The sequence below is a fragment of the Drosophila subpulchrella genome, chromosome 3L, assembly GCF_014743375.2.
Source record: "Drosophila subpulchrella strain 33 F10 #4 breed RU33 chromosome 3L, RU_Dsub_v1.1 Primary Assembly, whole genome shotgun sequence".
Lineage (NCBI taxonomy): Eukaryota > Metazoa > Arthropoda > Insecta > Diptera > Drosophilidae > Drosophila > Drosophila subpulchrella.
The window spans coordinates 1,145,955-1,168,101 of record NC_050612.1 but is presented as its reverse complement, the minus strand read 5'-3'; the positions used below and the strand labels follow the sequence as shown (position 1 = coordinate 1,168,101).

General features: G+C 39.2%; 1 protein-coding gene across 1 annotated transcript; it reads left to right on the top strand.

The window, feature by feature from the left end:
- The first annotated feature begins 8,148 nt into the window (after positions 1–8,148).
- LOC119553480 (60S ribosomal protein L10) lies at positions 8,149–18,616 on the top strand. The gene is made up of 5 exons (XM_037863889.1): positions 8,149–8,171; positions 8,309–8,339; positions 8,401–8,706; positions 8,761–8,923; positions 18,376–18,616. Exons 2-5 carry the CDS (start codon positions 8,317–8,319, stop codon positions 18,538–18,540), a joined length of 657 nt encoding a protein of 218 aa, XP_037719817.1. The 5' UTR covers positions 8,149–8,171; positions 8,309–8,316; the 3' UTR covers positions 18,541–18,616.
- The last annotated feature ends 3,531 nt before the right edge of the window (positions 18,617–22,147 follow it).

The following is a 22,147-nucleotide window of genomic DNA, read 5'->3' as shown; positions in this document are numbered from 1 at the left end:
TTGTCCGTGTAGAGAGCGAAGTCCCACTCGGTATGCTCCTTCCCAATGGGCTTCTCGATTGGATTACCTCAGTATTGGCCCTGTTGTGATGCTTTTTCATCTGCAGGCATTTTTGCGTTTGTTGTTGAAACTATGTAATGTAAATCAAAGCAACAAATGTAAATGATATGATCTGTCCTGTATGCCCAATATCATAAAGTGATAAGAGTCATATGTAAAAGCCTAAAAGTAACGGCTCTCTCTACCCTCTTTTATATCTAAAGAAGTGTAGATAAGCGCGACTTTAACCCTTTTTATAAGTCAGTCAGCCTCAAGCCGCAGATCACACGAGTTATGTATCAACCGTTCAAATATACTGAAATATTAAAAGGGCATTTATTCTTTAACCTACAAGTACACGTGTTTCTTTAATTCGCTGCTTCAGGTTATGGGCCCAGACCATATACCCGCGCACAATAAAATAACACTTCACCTGTAGGCCGTCATAGTTAGGCGTTTATAAAAATTGAGCCGCTTTGTGTGGATAACTATGACACGTGGAAAGTTCAAGTGCGGGCAGTGCTCGTGAAAAACGACCTTTGGCAATATGTGGACGGTATGAAGGAGTGCCCTAGTGGAAGCACATCGGCTGCTGACTCCGCCGTATGGAAAACGTACGACGAAAAAGCGCGTGCAGATATATTACTATCCGTCAGCCCCTCAGAATTCGCTTTGATCGAGGGATGTAATACAACTAAACGCTGTTGGCTAAAACTGCAGGAAAGTTTTATGACGAGAAGACCAGTGCGAAAAGCAGCTCTTCTTCAGAAGCTAGTATTGTCGCGCCTGTGTGATGGCGGCAATATACGAGAGCACATAAACGAAACATTTGAAGCCGTAAAGAAATTAAGAGAAATCGGCGTAGCAATCGGAGATGACTTATTGGCCATTATTTTACTCCACAGTCTGCCAGACACCTTCGAAACGTTTAGATGCGCGATGGAAGCCAGGGATGACTTACCACGCCCAGAATTCTTAAGGGTAAAAATATTAGAGGAGGCCGAAGCCAGAAAAAATAGGCACGTGCTCGATAAACAAAACGCAATGTTCTCGAAACGTCGTAAAGACAGGATTGGAAAGCAAACTAGAAACAAAGAGACTAGAAAATGCTTTAACTGTAACAGAGTCGGACACATATCCAAAAATTGCTGGAATCAAACAAATGGAAAGGGCAAAGAGCCCAATCAAAGAGGTCAGAGGAATCGACATTCGCATGCCAGGCGAATTTCTGGGCGAATAAAGCTGGCGTTTGGTGCTTAGACAGCGGCTGTACAGCGCACATGAGTTCAAACACGAATCTATTTGGAAATATAAAGGAAATAAAGAAACATTTACATTTGGCCAACGACGAGACGACAACCATAAGTGGTGCGGGTGAAATAAAAATCGCAGTCGACGACAAGGGAGAGAAGAAAAACATTACCCTCACAAGCGTGCATTACGTTCCCGATCTCAGGTAGAGCTTGCTGTCAATATCAAAGATTACGGATAAGGGATACGAGGTACACTTCAGGAAAGACGAGGCTCTTGAAAGGCAACAACGAAATTTGGTTATGCGCACAAAGGCGCGGAAATCTGTATTATTTGGACAGCGTAGAGCATCAATCAAATAACATCGATAAAATCAACTTAAGCAACATCAACGGATGGCATTATCGAATGCCACATGGCCAATGAAGGTAAAGTGCACGGAATGAATATAAAACAATACGAAAAAAATGTCGGAGTGCGAAAAACAAGCGTCGAATTCGTACAAAAGCTCCCCTGGAAGCAGAACAGCTGAACTACTGGAAATCATACACAGTGACGTGAGCGGGCCCATGCGAAAAGAATCCATGTACGGATGCAAGTATTACGTAACATTTATTGATGATTACTCTAGATATTGCGAAGTTACATTTATTAATCAGAAATCCGACGTATTTAAAGCTTTCGTCGATTATAAGGCCGCCGCCTTTATACTGGAAAGAAAATAAAGATGCTACAATCTGACAACGGAACGGAATACTGTAACAGGGAATTAGACGCCTACCTAGCAAAGAACGGGATTAAACTAAGTCTAAGTGTACCACATACCCCCCAACAAAACGGCCTAGCAGAAAGGCAAAACAGGACGCTGATCGAGATGGCCAGATGCATGATGAGGCAAGCAGGAGCACCTGCAACTTTTTAGGCTGAAGCCGTGAACACAGCGTGCTACATACGTAACCGATGTTCAGCAGCAGGCTTGTCAGGAGATATTCCCTATACGTACTGGACAAAGAAAATTGCGACAGTGGCACACCTGAGAGCATTCGGCACCAAGGCATTTGCGCTCGAAAAGGGCGTCAACAAGGAAAATTTATCATCAACCGAATGCAGAACAGAACAATGCGGACGACGCGGCAGCGAGGAGCTACAAAGCGACGAACCTTAAGAAGACGATCCTGTAAATATTGCAGAAGCGAAAAGCTCTGACGATGCGGATAACTGGATGAAGGCGATCGAAGACGAATTTATGGCGCATGTGAAAAATAAGCAACCAGATGATCGAAAGACGATCGGCAACAGAAAGGTTTTCCGCACAAAGGATACTGGAAGCGAAGAGTACAAGGAAAAGGTGCGTTTGGTGGCTAAAGGTTACGCACAGGGACCAGGTGAGGATTTCCAAGAAACATACTCACCCGTAATTCGATTCAGTACGATCCGACTCCTCATGGCATTGTCCGTGGAAGCGTGTATAGAAGTTTACCAGATGGATGTTGTGACAGCTTACTTAAATGGAGAGCTCGAACAGAAAATCTTTATGGAAATTCCGTAGGGATTTCGCGATTTCGTCACCAGAATGGCAACTGGCGCGACTATTGGATCAAACGGGAGACCTCTAGATCGAAATTCCACCGAAACAGCGAAAAATTGGATTCTCAACATGAGCAAATGCCAAAAGCCTGTATGTGTGCTTCGAAAGGCGTTATATGGACTACAACAGTCCGGACTAAGATGGTATCAAAAGCTAACTGCAAAGTTGGTAGACAGTGAATTGATAGCGACCAAAGAAGATCCATGCTTATTCGTGAAACGGCGAGGAGAGAAGATATTTCTGGTAACCATATACGTCGACGACCTTCTTCTTGCTTTGAACCATACCGCATGGATAGACGAAACCAAATCGAATCTTACGAAAGCGTTCGAAACGAAGGATATAGGCACTGTTGATACCTGCCTAGTTATGAAGTTCCTGCAAAACGTGAAAGAGAACTGGATATTTATCTCGCAGGAGCAGTATATTAACAAAATCTTAAGCAGATTCGAGATGTCGGAATGCAAAGCAGCGTTGACCCCCATTGAGGCGAAGAGCAACCTAAAACGCCCCGACGTAGCTGATGAAGCGGAAATGAAGAAATATCCTTATCAAAACTTAATCGGTGCTTTAATGTTTCTTTCAGTTTCCACCCGTCCTGACATTACGTTTGCTGTCAGTTTTCCGAGCCAGTTCAACGCGAACTACAACGGGGAACACTGGTAAGCAGTGAAATGAGCTATATTCTAAAGTAGGTCAGGGAATTATGATTATGGTAGCAGGTAGCGTAGTTGGCTCGGCTGACACTGCAAAATGTGCTGACTGCATTGGCGGGTCAGTGTGCCGTTGAGTCGGTGAGACGGCGAGTTAGTGAGACATATAATATGCTGATCAGCAATTCTAATCTGCAGTGAATGCTACTGAGCGCCTGGTACTGTTCCCAACTTGGCTACTGCTTGATTTGTTGGGTGTGGTCATGTTGAGCTCCTTTGGGTGCGAACAGAGTCTACGGTATCTGTCTGGGACAAAAGGACTGGGGGTGCTATACCTTCCGAGCAAGGAAGATCTGTACGGCATGGCCGACGCCGACTGAGGAGCCAACCTTAGCGACAGACGCTCCTACTCTGGACAGCGAACTGTGGAACTATCAAGCTCGGAATCGGAGTATCTGGCCATGTCCGAAGCAGTCAAAGAGGCCATATACTTATGGAGTCTCTTAACCAGCATTGGGAGAGGTTGCGACTCGATCCGTATATTCAACGACAACCAAAGCGCCCAAGAATTAGCTACAGGATTTGGTTACAACCCGCACACCAAACAAGTCGACGCGCGCCACCAGCACATCCAAGAGAAGCAGCGAAGTGGTGACATCCAAATCGAGTACTTGCCGACCGAACTTATGCCAGCAGATGTTTTAACTAAGGGTCTTAGCCACAACAAGCATAAAACCACCATAAGATCTTTAGGCGTCACTGAAATTTAAATTTAACTTGTAACTTTGAGAGGGCGTGTTGAAACTATGTAATGTAAATCAAAGCAACAAATGTAAATGATATGATCGGTCCTGAATGCCCAATATCATAAAGAGATAAGAATCATATGTAAAAACCTAAAAGTAACGGCTCTCCCTTCCCTCTTTTATAATCTAAAGAAGTGTAGACCCTATTTATAAGTCAGTCAGCAGCTTCAAGCCGCAGATCACGTAAGTTATGTACCAACCGTTCATATATACTTAAATATTAAAAGAGCATTTATTCTTTAACCTACAAGTACACGTGTTTCTTTAATTCGCTGCTTCATTTGTCCTACGATGTTTAATTTTTTGTTCCCACACCGCTTCTATACGAACACACCCAAATATCCATTTTCTTATTCTTTGCGCGGCGGCTTACGGCGTTTATCGGAATTCTTTAACTAATTCTGGTATTTTTCTGGTGTTTTCTTAGCTCATCTAAGTACCGCGCTGAAAAACAGACCCCACGAACGACGACAATGTGAGTACTAGGCTTTAGATAAACAATGTACGTTTTGGTGCAACAGATGCCGGGTCTTGTCAAGGAAATAATACCCCATACAGAAAGAGGCGGTTTTCGCTTCAGCGACCAAATTCCACCCCAGCGATTTTCCCTCCTATATTCTAGTACTCAGATCCGCTAAAAGTTTCACTAGTCGAGAAATCTTATTCTTTGTACTGTGACTGAAGTTTTCAAAGTTTAAAGTCATCTAACATGGTCTTACTGTCAAGCAGCTGGGTTTGTTGCCAAACGGAAAACAAATCAATTGGAGAAATTTAAAAAAAATGAAGGAGTCTGCTGGTACACAAAGAATTTATAATAAAAACAAGGAAGAACGCTAAAGTCGAGTACCTCGACTATCAGATACCCGATACTCAGCTAAAGGGACCAAAGAGAAATGGAGATATACAAGCAGCAAAGCTGCTTGGGCTGCGGCTAACGGCGTTCTTCGAAATTAACTCGCTAAATCTGAGATTTTTTCTGGTATTTCCTTAGGTCATCTGAGGACCGCGCCGAAAAACAGACCCGACGAAAAGCATTAGCCGCGTATTTGCCTCTCGCTCACTCCTATAATTAGATCGCAGTTTTCGCCGATTTGAGTACTACTAATACACGTGAAGAATAGAGACGGGAAATAGTCGCTACAGCTCGCTGCATCGGAAAATAGCAAATCGATTCAGTAATCCAGCGTTTCATTCAGTATTTTTTTACGTTCAATTCGATTGGTATTTTGTTTTTGCGTCGTTTTCCATTGTTTTTCGGAGTCACGTCCTCTTTCTTCGCATTCGGTTTCATTATGCCGACAAACTGTTCGCCTCAGCGATTCTATATGTGAACTTCAAATTGCAACAGCGATATTAAGAAGTAAACACAGGCTACAATAGAATTATGTTAAATAAGATAAAGAATGCGTTGCTACTTGTTTTTTGTGTAAATTATGCTGGAATATTTAAATAGTAATATCTGGGACCTGATTTGGTGAATACCAGAGATCAAGAAAGTACTGTATTTTCCCTTATCTTGTGTTTTTCTGGTATTTTGTTTTTCTTTACTTGTACGGCGGTAAGAAATGGCCTAAAACAGTGTCGTTTACACATTTTCTCCTCGCTCTAACCTTGACTGACGGACATATCTTGTCGTTGTGAGTACTTAAATCCAATAACTAATAGCGTCTTCCCACTGAGATCCCTCAACCATCTACCATCTACCACCATTGAACGGATGGTCCATAAGATTTTGCCGTCCCCAAAACTTCCCCATCCAAATTTAACAAAGTCTTTTATGCGATAATTAGGACACGTTATTTCGTTGCAACTCTGAGTTCTTATTCTGTACAGTGGAAATTGAAACATTCACTACGAAAACGTAAACAATGATGACAGGGATCAATCGAAAATAAAAGGCGCAGAAGCAACAGGTTTGGTTAGATTAGCCAGATCAGCTGTTATCGGATGGTAGAATGGTGGATGTGCTCTGTGGGAATTGGAATTTCACATTTGAAAATGAGAGGAACAAAAGCAACAGGCTTTGGTTTGAGCCACGGCTGTTCACTGTGGAAATCGGAGTTTCCGTTTCGAACGGATGGACTCTTTGGGAAGGGGGTATAAGCATTGTTTGCTTGCGTTAATTTTTTGTTCTGCCTTCCAAACATCAAAGGGCTTTCATTATAGATTTTCCTTTTTATATTGCCTTGTTAAAAGAACTTATTAAAAGGTTTAACCATAGTGCATCAACATGTTATTTAAAACCCTACCTACAAAAAAATGTTATGTAGGGTCAACGCATATGGGCGTTATTGCGTACTCCCAGTATCATAATGGCCGCGTTCAGCAGAGCAACATAATTACAGGTCGCGAAACAAGTGAAATGTTTCTTTACAAACTGTACCAGACATTGATTAAATGTATTTATGAAAAATTAACCCATTTCATGGACTTAAGCCTAGTACTCAGATCGGCTAAGAGTTTCACTAGTCGAAAAATCTTATTCTTTGTAGTGTGACCGAAGTTTTCAAAGTTCACCCGCAATGCATGTAGCATGGTCTTACTGACAAGCAGCTGGGTTTGTTGCCAAACGGAAAACAAGACAATTGGAGAAACTTAAAAAGGAGGAGTCTGCTGGTACAGAAAGAAATTAAATTAAAAATAGATGGAATGTTCAACGAATGTTTTTATTTATGTAAATAAGTTGTTTAATACTTCCTTTTCGTCCCACGGATGCTTCGCCATCTTTCCCGCGCCACCGCAGTCCAGCTCCGAGTCCCAATAGGCATATTGGACCTTGAGGAAATGGGAGCCGGATTGGGAACAGGGTTGATCCGCTGATGCTGCAGGAAGTCGCCCAGCATCCTGGCAGTGGCTGGACATGGCTTCTCCAACTGTTCCTTAGCGGGCGCCCTATTTTCCTCCTCCCTGTAGAAAGCAGCGCGTCCTCCAGCTCCGCTTAAGCTGCCAAGTAGCTGGTGGTTATGGTGTACGGAATCCTAATGGAGAGGTCTTCGGAGATCATATTACTGGTGGTTCTGCTGAAAAGATACTTCTATTAGTAAAACGCAACCAAATTATTTTGGCTAGATCTTACTTTCTTTGCCAGGACACGCCCGGCAGGATGTCCATGTAAAGTGCGAAGTCCCACTCGGCATGTTCCTTCCCACTGGGATTCTCTAGTGGATCACCTCCAGCACTTCAACTATTCCGCGGATTTGCCGTGTTGTAATACTGCTTCCTGTCGGTGAAGTCCCACAATAATGGGCAACAGCTTGGATTAGGCGTCCTTTTTCACCTGCACTGACCACCTTTAACCGTTTTTAGGGTTTTTCTTCCATTTAAAATTTTTAAATTCCCCACCGCTTCTGCACGAACACCGCCAAAGATTAAATTTCTTATTCTTTGGGCCGCGGCTAACGGCGTTCATCGAAAATTCACTCCCGAAATCTGGAATTTTTTCTGGTATTTCCTTAGCTCATCTGAGTACCACGCTGAAAAACAGACCCGACGAAAATCTTTAGCCGCCTGTTTGCCTCTCGCTCACTCCTATGGTTAGCTCGCGGTTTCCGTCGATGTGAGTACTAGGCTTTATAACAAAACTTCAGTTATTTCTATTCCATTCCATATCATATTGTTTTGCTGAACGCGCCCAACATTTTATTTTTCGGCATAAATATTTTAGTGGATATATCGTATAAGAAGGTAGAGTTGTGTTTCTTATATTCCAATAGTTCCTGTGTTAAGGAAAACGTTGAATGACGATGCCGTGACAGATTTGTGGGGACCTACGACGACACCTTTTCTGCTTCCGTTAAATATCTCCTTCTTTTTTATTTCGCTTTGTTGAAGGAGGTACGTGTGCTCTTTGAATGATCTTATTTAATCTGGAATAATATATATATATTTACAATACAATCTTTTAATATGCTAAGAATTACGTACCTATTTTGCCGGAATTAAAATTATTTATCTATCTGTCATATATATAGGAGTGAAAATGGGTCGCCGACCAGCAAGATGGTATGAATATTAATTTATTCATGTAAAATAAGAGTTTATTAATAGTGTTGACTCTTTACAGTTACCGCTATTGCAAGAACAAGCCTTATCCAAAGTCTCGATTTTGTCGGGGTGTACCTGACCCCAAAATTCGTATATTTGATTTGGGAAGAAAAAAGGCTACCGTTGAAGACTTTCCCCTGTGTGTTCATCTGGTTTCTGATGAATATGAACAGCTGAGTAGTGAAGCTTTGGAAGCTGGCCGCATTTGTTGTAACAAGTATTTGGTAAAGTACTGCGGAAAGGACCAGTTCCACATCAGAATGCGCCTGCACCCATTCCACGTCATTCGTATCAATAAAATGTTGTCATGCGCTGGAGCTGATAGGTAAATATGTGATTTTATAACTGACTTAATTATTAATGTTTGTTTTATCGTTAGGCTTCAGACTGGAATGCGAGGAGCTTTTGGAAAGCCACAGGGCACGGTTGCCCGAGTTCGTATTGGTCAGCCCATTATGTCTGTCCGCTCAAGCGATCGTTACAAGGCTCAAGTTATTGAAGCTTTGCGTCGTGCTAAGTTCAAGTTCCCTGGACGTCAGAAGGTAAGTAAATATTTGTTTTAGAATAATTACAGTGAGTCACAAAAGTATTCGTTGCGAGCTACCCTACGAATAAACACATTTTCTTTTTAATGAATATGTAACAAATTGATATTTTTATTTATTGTTAAGCGTAACGCACTTATAAAACATACAAAAATTAGGACTACAAAATATCGTCTCCCAAAAGTATTCGTTTTTTTTGTTTCGGCATTAAATATTATGTTTTTTAAATTTAGTATTTTGAGGGCAAGTCGTTGTTTTCTTTAATAGCTTATAAGCGTCTCGGCAAACATACAGTGGATCCTATTAATATTCGGTTTTTTTTTCAACTTCAAACTCGAATTAAATGTTCAAATCAAAACAAATGAAAAATTAAAGTTTTATTTATTACCATTTCACTGAGTAGCCTACGAATAAATACATGTTTTTTTTTAATGAATATGTAACAAATTGATATTTTTATTTATTTTTTAGCGTAATGCACTTATTAATCACACAATAAGTTACAAAATTTTTTGTTAGAAAATGAGCTTCATTGTGTTTTTTTCTTTGGAAATCATTAGGTGTAAAAAATATTGTGTGACAAAAGTATTCGTATTTTTGTTTCGGCATTAAACATTTGTTTTTTTTTAATGTATTATTTTGTATGCAAGCCGTTGTTTTCTTTAATAGCTTGTAAGCGTCTCGGCATTGACTCCACTAGGCACCTCACTTCGGGTATATTCGACCATTCCTTCCTGGACTTTTAGCTTAAGATGGGCCCAAAGACTTTCAATGAGTTGACGTCTGGCCTCTGTGGAGGAGTTTGAATCTGTTTGGTGTTGTGCAACATCCACGTCTTGACTTTCCAACCCGTATGTTTGAGATTATTGTCCTGTTGGAAATTGAACTTGTCGCCTTCTAGGCCCATGTTGGTGGCACTGGAGTGTAAATTTTCCTTTAATGTATTGAGATATCCTTCAGCATTCATAATTCCGTCTATAAAGAAAAAAGTTTCCAACTCCTCGAGCGGACATGCAGCCCCAAACAGGTACTGAACCACCGCCATGCTTCACCGTTGGTTTAACATTTCTCAATTTAAGTTCTTCACAGGGCTTTCGCTACACAATTCCTTTATCAGATCCTAATATATTGAATCAGACAAAAACACTTTTAACGAGGTAATAAACAAAATCGTTCAGCTAAACCCAAGCATATTGAATAGCAGCGTACCGAATGTAACAAAAATTAAGAAATTGTATTTATTTAGTAGATCGTATAATACATTTTCGTCACAAAAGTTTATATCAGAACTTTTGTTTGCTAAAGGTGCGATCATCACGATTTTTACCTCGTTAAGAGGTGTTTTTGTTTGATATCAGAAGATTATGTTTTAAACATCAATCACATAATTCATTTTTATTTTTACACTTTCACCGATCTTTTTCCCAAACGAATTAAAATTGTTACAGTCTTTGTATGCAATCCTTATAGGTTTTGCAATATATTTTGATTGTTGTACCCCTAGTTATGATCGGACCATCACAGCAGTGATGCAGTGGGCTTCGTCCCAAAGTGGACTGCCGTTAGACTATCATGTTAGTTTTAGTATAAGTGTACCTCAATACCATGATCAGAAGTCATGTTTAAATTAAAAATTAATACAATAGTGTTTTTACTTTTATTCCGCTGTAAAGGTAGGGATTTCGCGTGCATTTCTGTGGAGCGCATATTTAAAGATTTTATCACAGCGTAAACGGATGTTTAAAAAGAGTGCAAACTTAGTTTTCATCAGACGATTTATGCGAAGAGAAGGATAAAAGTCGTTTTGAAAGGCGTACAAAGTATTTCAAAATTTCTTTTTACGATATATAGCACAAGCCTGTATCTTTAGTAGTTTACAAGTTACGGGTGTACAAAATATTGCTATTTGTAACTGCCAAACTAACGAGTTATTCCAAAAGTGTATAGTAAGCTGTTTAACGTCTTAAATTTTCAGGAACTTCAAATAGAGTTTGGATATGCACAAAAAAGGTCAATGCGCAGGAGGCAGTGTTCGATGTTCTGAAATGTGGCCATTATCGTTGATTATTAACTTTAAAACGAGACATTTTGCAACAATTTGTCGCATGTCAAAAGTTGGGGAATCTCAAGGGCTATACTTCTTAAAATTTAATTTTAAATCGCTAGAACCGTTTTTGAGGAATCAGAAAAGAGTCTGAAAAAAATCTGAATTTTCAAAAAAACATTTGCCTATAATTTTTTGGCGGTGGTATTCCGACAAATCATGTTGGAAGGCTTACAAAGCATTTCAAAATACCTTTCTAACAACTTATAGCACAAGCCTGTAGCTTTAGCCTGTCACGGGTGTACAAAATTTATCTATTTATAGCTGTTTTCTCGCCAAACTAGCTAGTTTTTCCAAAAGTGGTATATCTAATGTTTTTAATAGTGAGCTGTTTAACATCGTCTAGAATTTTCAGGACACAAAAGATACGTTTTGGGACAAACTAACAAACAAAATAAAATTTTCATTTTAAGAAGTGCCCCAAAATCTTGTTTTGCGTATTACTCAAAAGTAATCATTTGTCAAAATCTAATGCTCAGTTTTTGAACAAAATAAAATTTTCATTTTAAGAAGTGCCCCAAAATCTTGTTTTGCGTATTACTTTTGAGTAAAACGAAAATTTTATTTTGTTAAAAAACGGAGCATTTGATTTTGACAAATGATTTGACGCGTACTTTAAATGAGGATACAAGTAGGTTAATAGTGGGGGTACTTTGAGCAGGGAATCCCGTTCCCTTTGGCATTTTGTTAGAGATTTACACCAAGAATGACAGCAAAAGTTTATGATTTTTCCGAATTCAGTCTTTAAAATAGAAACGCAACCAAAATGAAAAAAAAATAATGCGCTAGCCTCAAAAAAATACAACAAAATGAAAAAATCGTATGTGCAACGAATTTTTTTGTGAGCATACATATATATTTTTGTCCATAACTTTTCATGGAAAGCGTTTTTTGTCGATTTTTTTCAACATATACTTCACAAAATATGTATCGTACATACATAAACCATTTTTAACATTTTAAAATGGCTCCCTTTTTAAAATTGGCCTTTTTCTCGAAACCCTCTTTGCAACAAATACTTTTGTGACTCACTGTATTCGCCTTCGCACACGCTCCTGGTGCTCTTCGTCATTACATACAGTTGTGGTCAAAATAATAGTAGAGAGAGTTTATACTCAACATTTTCTCTGTTTCTTAAAAAATCAAATTCATTTTTTCACATTAGTAACTGTAATTATCTGCTCTCTAAGAATGTGCAGTTAAGTTCGGTTTATAATATTGGCAGCTCTTTTAGAATAGTTAGGAATGCTATTGAATAAGAGCAAGCAAATGAAACGGGTGGTCGACCCAAGTTATTGGACAAAAGGTCAGTGGATTGCTTAGCAAGACAGTCAAGTATCGCGCCTGCTGCATCACAAAAAAGATCATGTAACTTAAATGTAAGTTTGGAAACATTAAGAAGGCGGCTTAGAAATAATTACCTCATTTCAAGAAGGCAAAGAAAATTGCCCTTACTGACAAAAAGTTTAAAGTTTGCAAAAGAGGCCTTGAAATAGCCTTTAGAAAAGTGGTGGAATTTTCCGTGGTCGGATGAGTCCAAAACAGTTTTGTTTGGAGGCCGAGGCTCTCGGCAGTTTTGTTAGACGACCACCCGTATGTGCTTTTTCTCCAGAATATACCATAAAAACGGTAAAGCACAGCGGTTCTTCAATTATGATTATTATTATTATACGTCAACATTTTAAACGACGTGATACTCCCATATGCTTCCGAGGACATGCCTTTTGCTTAGACTTTCCAACCGGATAAAGAGTGGTTCGCACTCAATCAAGTCAATGTCATGGAGTGGCCCCCACAGTTTATTTTTTTTGGAAAGTTTCACTACTATTTTTTATACCCGTTACTCGTAGAGTAAAAGGTATACTAGATTCGTCGGAAAGTATGTAACAGGCAGAAGGAAGCGTTTCCGACCCCATAAAGTATATATATTCTTGATCAGGATCACTAGCCGAGTCGATCTAGCCATGTCCGTCTGTCCGTCTGTTCGTCTGTCCGTATGAACGCTGAGATCTCGGAAACTATAAGAGCTACAATACTGAGATTAGGCATGCAGATTCCTGAGATTCCTGCGCAGCGCAAGTTTGTTTCAGAAGAGTGCCACGCCCACTCTAACGCCCACAAACCGCCCAAAACTGTGGCTCCTACAGTTTTGATGCTAGAACTGAAATGTATTGTTCTCATCAATACCTACCGATTGACCTAAAAAAAAGTTTGCCACGCCCACTTTAACGCCCACAAACCGCCCACAAACTTCAAAAAATCGTAAATATGAACGCGGATATCTCGGAAAATATCAAAGATAGAGAACCGGGGGATCTCAGATTTAGATTCCGTAGCTTTGTACGCAGCGCAATTTTGTTACGCGAATATGCCACGCCCACAAACCGCCCAAACCTGTGGCGCCCACAATTTTCATGCTAGATAAAAAATTTTAACTGAAATTTATTGGTCTCGTCAATATCTATCGATTGTTCCAAAAAAAAGTAACTGCAAAAAGAATTTTTCAAAAATCATTTTTCTTATATTTTTTATGATTTTTTGAAAATGCTTAAAAACATGCATTTGAGCAATATTTTTCTCTTTTTCATACAAATTTTTTCCGATAGTGTCACCTTCAAAAAATCATAAAAAATATAAACAAAATGATTTTTGAAAAATTCTTTTTGCAGTTACAATTATTTTTGTTGAAGAAACTTTTTGCATCAAAAAATTTAAGTTTTCAAGTCGAGGAAAAATGTTCAAAAAGGACATTTTCACACAAATTCGTCCTTTTCAATAAGTACTGAATGGGTTAGGAAATGTATTGTATCATTCAAACGGCATTTAAATATCCTTTCCATTGATGCCCAAGCTAACAAGATGTAAGTTAAAATTATGAGTATATTTAACTTTTGTTTTGTGAAAATACTTTTGACCACCCATGTATACAACCCTAGTCAAAATTATTTTCACAACACACAATTATTTGCACATCCCAACTTCTTTTAGTTGTTATTATTGTTGTTGTTGAACAATTTCCCTAAAATAAATGTTATCGCGTAGCTTGATCTATGCTGAAGCAACACAAAAAGAAATGCGAAAAATTGCGGTCATAGGACAAAGCTAAAGGCAAAAGAAAAAAAGCTTATCAGTTGTCAAAAGTATTTGCACACGTTTTTTTCGCGTCAGAAGTAATTTCACAAAACTTAGTTTAATTTATTTCAGCTTAATATCTAATTTTAACAAAAGATTTTCTTAATTTTATAAAAATACATTATTTATATTTAGTTACACCACCTTTGGCATCAATGACAGCTTTTAGTCTATTAGGTATTGACCTTACCAAAGTTTGGGCAAATTCAAGGGTCAATTTGGACCAAATTTCGTCAATTTCAGCGATGACTCCGTCGCGTTTTCTATTTTTATCAATGGTTCTTTCGATGATATTTAGGTCTGGGCTTTGTGGGGGCCAAGGAAGAACCGCCTGATTAGGGCCGCTCAAAATTTGGTCGGTATCCTGCCCTTGTGGCATGGAGCATTGTCCTGCTAAAGAATCCATTCATAAGTAGGAAAAAGTCTATTTCCTGACATAAAAGCATGGTTATTATGGTCGAACGTATCCGTTCTGGTTTAAAGTTCCTTCTATCGGTACGAGGTCTCCGAATCCATAATAGGAAAGGCATCCCCAGAACATGACTGTGCCACCACCAAACCTATTGATTGGCTGGGCTGCCAAATGCTTTTGGTTTTTCTTCAAATGCATAAAATTATGGCTGTAGGACCCCTGGTACTGAAATGCAGCCTCATCCGTCCATAAAACATTAAACCAAAAGTCAAGAGGCTTCTTAATATATTCCAATGCAAATTGAAGGTGTTTTGTTCGGTTGGTTGGTGTGATGTCAATCACTTTGCGGACAACATTTGTATTGAAATCAGTTTCTTTTAGCCTGGGACGAAGTGGAGAATCACTGATTTGTTTTCCAATTATATTTTTTGATTCTTGGGCAATTTTTACTGGACGCGCACTTGGATTGCTCGCTACAACTCCTAGTAAGTGCCCGCATTGTCTTTGGTCCAACACAGGTTTTCGGCCTGATCTTTTCTTATTTTTTAAAGTGCCAGCTGTATTGATCTTTTTTACTAAGTAGTAGACATTTCTGCGCGAAATTTTATACAATTCAGCGATTTCAGCTGCTGAAATACCGGCTTTAAACTTAGTAACAATTTCAGCCCGGAGCTCAAGGGTTAACTCTCTTGTTTTAGGCATTTTGTTTGGATGAATGTAAAAGATAATTGATTATTTTAATTGAATTTTCCCTGATTTGAATTTATTAGAGCAAACGAATCGCCACTTGTCGCTGCAAACCAAATACTAATGACGAAATTGCATTGTGAAATTACTTCTGACGCGAATAAAACGTGTGCAAATACTTTTGACAACTGATAAGCTTTTTTTCTTTTGCCTTTAGCTTTGTCCTATGACCGCCATCTTTCGCGTTTCTTTTTGTGTTGCTTCAGCATAGATCAAGCTACGCGATAACATTTATTTCAGGGAAATTGTTCAACAACAACAATAATAACAACTAAAAGAAGTTGGTATGTGCAAATAATTGTGTGTTGTGAAAATAATATTGACTAGGGTTGTATACGTTAGTCATGGTCATAGCGCGCGCCGATCGCATAAGAACGATTGGTTGCTGATATGCAAATATTCTAATTTTCCAAGACTCAAAAATATTTGAATAGTTTTAAAGCTAGCAACATAAAACTTAAAAAATCGTATTGTTTATTCTATACCCTATTCAGGAAAAAAGTCTTGCTGATCTATCAAGGTATTTTTCTATAATTTGTTGTCAAATGTAATTAATAGTTATATTTAATATTTATTTTATTATGTTCATATCTTAAGTCATAAAGTTTACAAGCGTATTAACACTTCGAATTTTCAAAGTTTGCAGCTTCTGTTCTCTTATCTTTTCACTTAACTAGGGTATTAGACCAGGCACTCGACTATATCGTGCCTTGTTTTTCTAAAATATCTCAAAATATATTTTGTTTTCATCTTTATACACAGAAAAAAAGAAATATATTAATAAAAGGGGATTTCCACGGGACGCGTACGTACGTTCGTACGCACTTCGTGCATATAATAAAAAGAAAATAAACATTTTCTGAATTTGTTTTTGCCATTTAATAGCATTTTGTTAAACTTACATGTCGCGAACGTACGATTTTTCCATGTTGTTTTATTAACAGTTAATTGAACATTTTTTCGCTCTTTTTCGATTTTTATCTTCTTATTAGATTGCAATAAAGAGATTAGGAAGAAAAAGTGCAAACATATCATATGTTTTGCTTGCGAAATATTTAAACATAAAAATGCCTTTAAAAGTGGCTAAAAATTAAAAAAAAGTAAATTTTCTCAGTTTTCAAGAAAAATTTCTTCAACAAAACAAATGAAATATGCTATGGTTCCACTTTATTATGAAAATATGCCCAATTATTTATGAAAATACACAAAAAATACGATGATTATACAGATTTTTTTGTTTCGGTCCTGGTAAACCATTTGGCGGATATGCCCATATACAGTGAGTCACAAAAGTATTCGTTGCGAGGTACCCTACGAATAAACACATGTTTTTTTTAATGAATATGTAACAAACTGATATTTTTATATATTGTTTAGCGTAGCGCACTTATTAAACTAACAAAAAAAAATTTTTAAAATTAGCTTCATTGCTGTTTTTTTTTTTGGAAATCATTAGGACTACAAAATATCGTCTCACAAAAGTATTCGTTTTTTTTGTTTCGGCATTAAATATTTATGTTTTTTTTTTTTTAATTTAGTATTTTGTGTGCAAGCCGTTGTTTTCCTTAATAGCTTGTAAGCGTCTCGGCATTGACTCGACTAGTTTTCGGCACCTCACTTCGGGTATATTCGACCATTCCTTCAGCAATATCTCCTTTAGCTCATTCTTGGAGGATATCTTATGTTCCTGGACTTTTAGCTTAAGATGGGCCCAAAGATTTTCAATAGGCTTGACGTCTGGGCTCTGTGGAGGAGTGTGGATCTGCTTGGTGTTGTACAACAGCCACGACTTGACTTTCCAAGCCGTATGTTTGGGGTCATTGTCCTGTTGGAAAATGAACTTGTCGCGTTCAAGACCCATTTTGGTGGCACTGGAGTGTAAATTTTCCTTTAATATTTTCAGGTATCCTTCAGCATTCATAATTCCGTCTATAAAAACCAAATTTCCAACTCCTCGAGCGGACATGCAGCCCCAAACTAGTACGGGACCACCGCCATACTTCACCGTTGGTTTGACATTTTTCAATTCAAGCTCTTCACAGGGCTTTCGCCACACTTTTCCTTCTCCATCAGATCCGAATATATTGAATTTGCTTTCATCACTAAATATTACTTGGTCCCAGTACTCCAAATTCCGGTCTAAATACGTTTGAGCAAAAGAAAGACGCTTTGATATATTGATGGATGAGAGCAAGGGTTTCTTTCTAGGACATCTCCCATGCAAATCTTGGCTTCTGAGCACTCTTCGGACGGTTTCAGTGGATACGTTTGTTCCCGGGGATGTGGATATGACGGTATTAATTTTCGGAGCCGAAAGGTGCGGTTTTTTCCTGTTTTCTTCGAGGATTTTTCTCTCTTCTCTGCAAGTTAATGATTTCGGACGGCCAGAACGGGGTAGATTTTCCAGGGAATTTCTGGATTTCAGTCGTGAAATGACATTTCTTATGGTTGAAGGACTTCTATCGAACATTCCACAAATATATTCAATCGATCGACCCTCATTATGTAGGTATAAAATAATTTTTTTTTGCGAAACGTTTAATTCCGTTCCCTTCGGCATTTACACCAAGAATGACATCAAAAATTTTGTGTTTTCCCCGAATTCAGTCCTTAAAATACAAACGCAACTAAAATGACAAAAAAAAAAATGCGCTAGCCCCAAAAAATACTAAAAAATAAAGAATTTGTATGTGCAACGAATACTTTTGTGAGCATACAAAACGGTTAATATTTATATTTTTGTCCATAACTTTTTATGGAAAGCGTTTTCTGTTTGGTTTTTTTCGTCATATACTTAACAAAATATGTATCTTTGGAAAGATAAGCCATTTTTTAACATTTGAAAATGGTTACTTATTCAAAATTGGCCTTTTTCTCTTAACCCTCTTTGCAACGAATACTTTTGTGACTCTCACTGTATATGTATTTCGATTCCTTCATGGTGATTTTTATTTTTCTATAAAGATTAATTTAGGTCCTTACATTGCGGTGCCTGAATTATTGCATAAATTTAATAGCTTTTTAACACTAATCTTTGTTTAAATATATTTATAGATCTATGTTTCCAAAAAGTGGGGATTCACTAAATACGAACGAGAGCGCTACGAGGAACTACGCGATGACAACCGCCTTGAACCCGATGGCTGCAACGTTAAGTACCGTCCCGAGCACGGCCCAATAGCCGCTTGGGAAAAAGCTCAGCGTGATGTTTATGCCTAAAATTATATTCAACTGAAATGTTGCATGAACGATTGTAATTCAAAAACAATACAGATAAATTCTTTTTGCTGAGCCAGATCTGAATGTGTTTTTTAACGAGGGAGACGAAAGAGAATAATCGGGAAGTGTTGACAGGGACTATAATCATTATAATAGCTTATCCACACAGCCCGTTTCCGCTGCAGCGGCTTTCTTCCATAAGCCTAGTAGTCAGAACTCTTTGCCGAGAGTTTCACTAGTTGTGCTGAAGTTTCACTGTTCGTGCTGAAGCGGTGGGAAATTTAAAAATTAAAAATGGAAGAAAAACACCCAAAACGGCTAAGGGAGGTCAGTGCAGATGAAAAAGGATGCCTAATCCAAGCTGTTGCCTATTAGTGTGGGACTTGACCGACAGGAAGCAATACCACAACGGGGAAAATCCGCAGAATAGTTGATGCGCTGGAGGAGATCCACTAGAGAATCCCAGTGGGAGGAACATGGGACATCTCTCGATCTCCGACGAGCTCTCCATTAAGAACTCCTCCTTCACCAGCTACTTCGCAGCTGGTGATGAAGCGGAGATAGAGGATGCACCGGCTTCTATGGGAAGGAGGAAATAAGGTCGCCCGCTAAGGGACAGGTGGAGGAGCTATCACTAGCCATTATTGGCCAGCTCGGAGATGGACTACAGATGGCGCGGGAAAGTTGGCGGAGCATCCGTGGGACGAGAAGGAAGCCTTTAATTTCTAATTTACATAAATAAAAAAATTCGTTGAAAATGTCATTTATTTTTATTTTACTTTGTGTACCAGCAGACTCCTCCTTTTTGAATTTCTCCAATTGATTTATTTTCCGTTTGGCAACAAGCCCAGTCGCTTGACAGCAAGACCATGCTGCATGCATTGCGGGTGAACTTTGAAAACTTCGGTCACCCTACAAAGAATAAGATTTTTCGACTAGTGAAACTCTTAGCCGATCTGAGTACTAGGCTTAAAGCTTCCTTCTCGTCCCACGGATGCTTCGCATTCTTTACCGCGCCATCTGTAGTGGGAGCCAGATTAGGAACGAGGTTGATCCGCTGATGCTGCAGGAAGTCCCCCAGCATCCTGGCAGTGGCTGGCTATGGCTTCTCCAACAGTTCCTTAGCGGGCGCCCTACTTTCCTCCTCCTATAGAAGCCAGCGGGTCCTCCAGCCCCGCTTAAGCTGGCCAAGTAGCTGGTGGTGGTGGTGTCCGGAGTCCTAATGAAGAGGTCGTCGGATATCGAATTACTGGTGGTTCTGCTAAAAAGATACTTCTATTAGTACAACGTAGCCAAATTATTTTGGCCAGATCTTACTTGTATTGCTTCCTGTCGATTAGGATTGGATTAGGCGTCCGTTTTCATCTGCACTGACCTCCTTTGACCGTTTTTTGGGGTTTTTCTTAAATTTAAAATTTTTAAATTCCTCGCCGCTTCTGCACGAACACCGCTAAAGATTAAATTTCTTATTCTTTGGGCCGCGGCTAAAGGCGTTCATCGAAATTTACTCGCTAAATCTGGTATTTTTTCTGGTATTTCCTTAGCTCATCTGAGTACCGCGCCGAAAAACATACCCGACGAAAAGTGTTAGCCGCGTATTTGCCTCTCGCTCACTACTATGGTTAGCTCGCGGTTTTCGTCGATGTGAGTACTAGGCTATAAGCCTGACCAAGTCATATTTTTCTATTTGCTGTGAAGAAAATCATTCAATAAGAATTGGTAATAAGCAAAACAGTAAAATTCCCTACTTCGAATGGAAACGGGCTCTAAGGGTTTTACTAGTCGAAAAATCGAATTCTTTGTAGTGTGACCGAAGTTTTTAAACTGACCCGCAATGTATGAAGCATGGTCTTGCTGTCAAGCAGCTGGGTTTGTTTTGTTGACGATTTAAAAAAAGAAAAAATTTGCTGGTGCGAAAAGAAATAAATATACATGGAATGTTCAAAGGATGTTTTTATTGTTGTTTCACAAATAGGCTTCCTTGTCGTGTCGCGGATGCTTTTCCATTTTCTCCGCGCCATCTGCAGTCTAATACATAGGAATTATGTAAATAGGGAATAATATTTGAGCGTTATGCGTTGTTTGCGTGAAGCAATTCGTCTAAAAAGACCAGAGTTATAGCCAACATCAACTTCATCACCCCTGTTTCTTTCTAACACGGTGTCGCCTTTTTCAATTCATTTTAGCACGCCTCATCGAATTATTTCCGAATTTTTTTAAAATTTTTATTTCGAGTTGTTTTGGCTGCTGGAGATACTTTACGGTTTTAAGATCTTTCTTTTATGGTATTAAAGTAAAACTAATATACAAAATTAATGAGATTTTCTTTCAACTTCTTTTTATCGCATTGTAATTTGGCTGATCCTGATGTCCACAGGATAGATGTTTTTATGCCCGTTACTTGTAAAGTATAAGGGTGGGCTCCGCATCCCAATAGGCATATTGGACCTTGAGGAAGTGGGAGCCGGATTGGCCAAATCTTACTCTCCTTGCGAGGATACGTCTGGCAGGATGTACATGTAGGGAGCGAAGTCGCACTCGACATGTTCCGTCCCACTGAAATTCCCTAGTGTGGGAATGCTGCTTGCATATCTTCATTTCCCATTGGTCTCTTAAGCTGAGTAACGGGTATCTGATAGTCGAGGTACTCGACTATAGCGTTCTTTCTCTTCTTCCTCTATAAGGATACTATCGGCATACTTGGCCTTTGAAAAGGAAAACCCCCCAGATGCGCTGGTCAGAGGACTGGCAAATGAATGCGAAAAGCTCAGGAAAGGTTTGGTAATAGGCTGTGACGCCAACGCCCATCACACCCAGTGGGGTTGCCCAAACAATAAGGACAGAGGTGAGTCTCTTTTTGATTTTATTCTAAATCCTAACCTATTCTTATGCAATAGGGGCAATGCCCCTACCTTCATAACTAAAACTTGCCAAACGCCCAAAGATCTAACATTGGTATCAGACTCACTCGTAGGCGCAGTCAAAATCTGGGCAGTCTCTGACGAGCATTCTTTTTCAGACCATAGATTCATAGAAACAATATTGTTCCTTGATTCGCCCCCGCCGGTCAGTTTCGCTAACCCTAGACGAGTCGACTGGCACAGGTACAAAGAAGTTCTGACGAACATCCTCCCCATGGAACCGCCAGAAAGCATTACAGACCCACAGGAGCTGGACTGAACAGTAGACACATTTACAGAAGTCTGCAACACTGCCTTTAAAGTTGCATGGAAAAAACCCCCCTGGTGGATCCAACAACTATCAATCCTCAGAACCAACTGCAGATGCCTGTTTAACAGAGCAAAGGTGGGGAATGAGGACACTAACTGGCAGAACTACAAGCATGAACTAGCCTCGTACAAAAAGGCCATTAGAAGAGCCAAACGAGCTGCATGGCAGACCTTCTGCTCTGATATAGAAAAAACTACTGATGTCGCAAGGCTCAGGAAAATACCGTCTAAGACAGTCGCGCCTTTGGGCTATCTTCAGAAGGCAAATGGATCATGGTCAGACTCCAGTAGAGAGTCCTTGGACCGGAGAAGGAATCAAATTAGATCTCCTCCTATCAGACCGCAACATGAGATGGTCCATTCAAAGGTTTAAACCA

Excerpts from the sequence above, each read along its gene's own strand:
- LOC119553480 (XM_037863889.1), top strand. The coding sequence starts at position 8,317 with ATGGGTCGCCGACCAGCAAGATG. Across the intron at positions 8,707-8,760 it reads TCATGCGCTGGAGCTGATAG|GCTTCAGACTGGAATGCGAG; the intron begins GTAAATATGTGA and ends TTTTATCGTTAG. Across the intron at positions 8,924-18,375 it reads AGTTCCCTGGACGTCAGAAG|ATCTATGTTTCCAAAAAGTG; the intron begins GTAAGTAAATAT and ends ATATATTTATAG.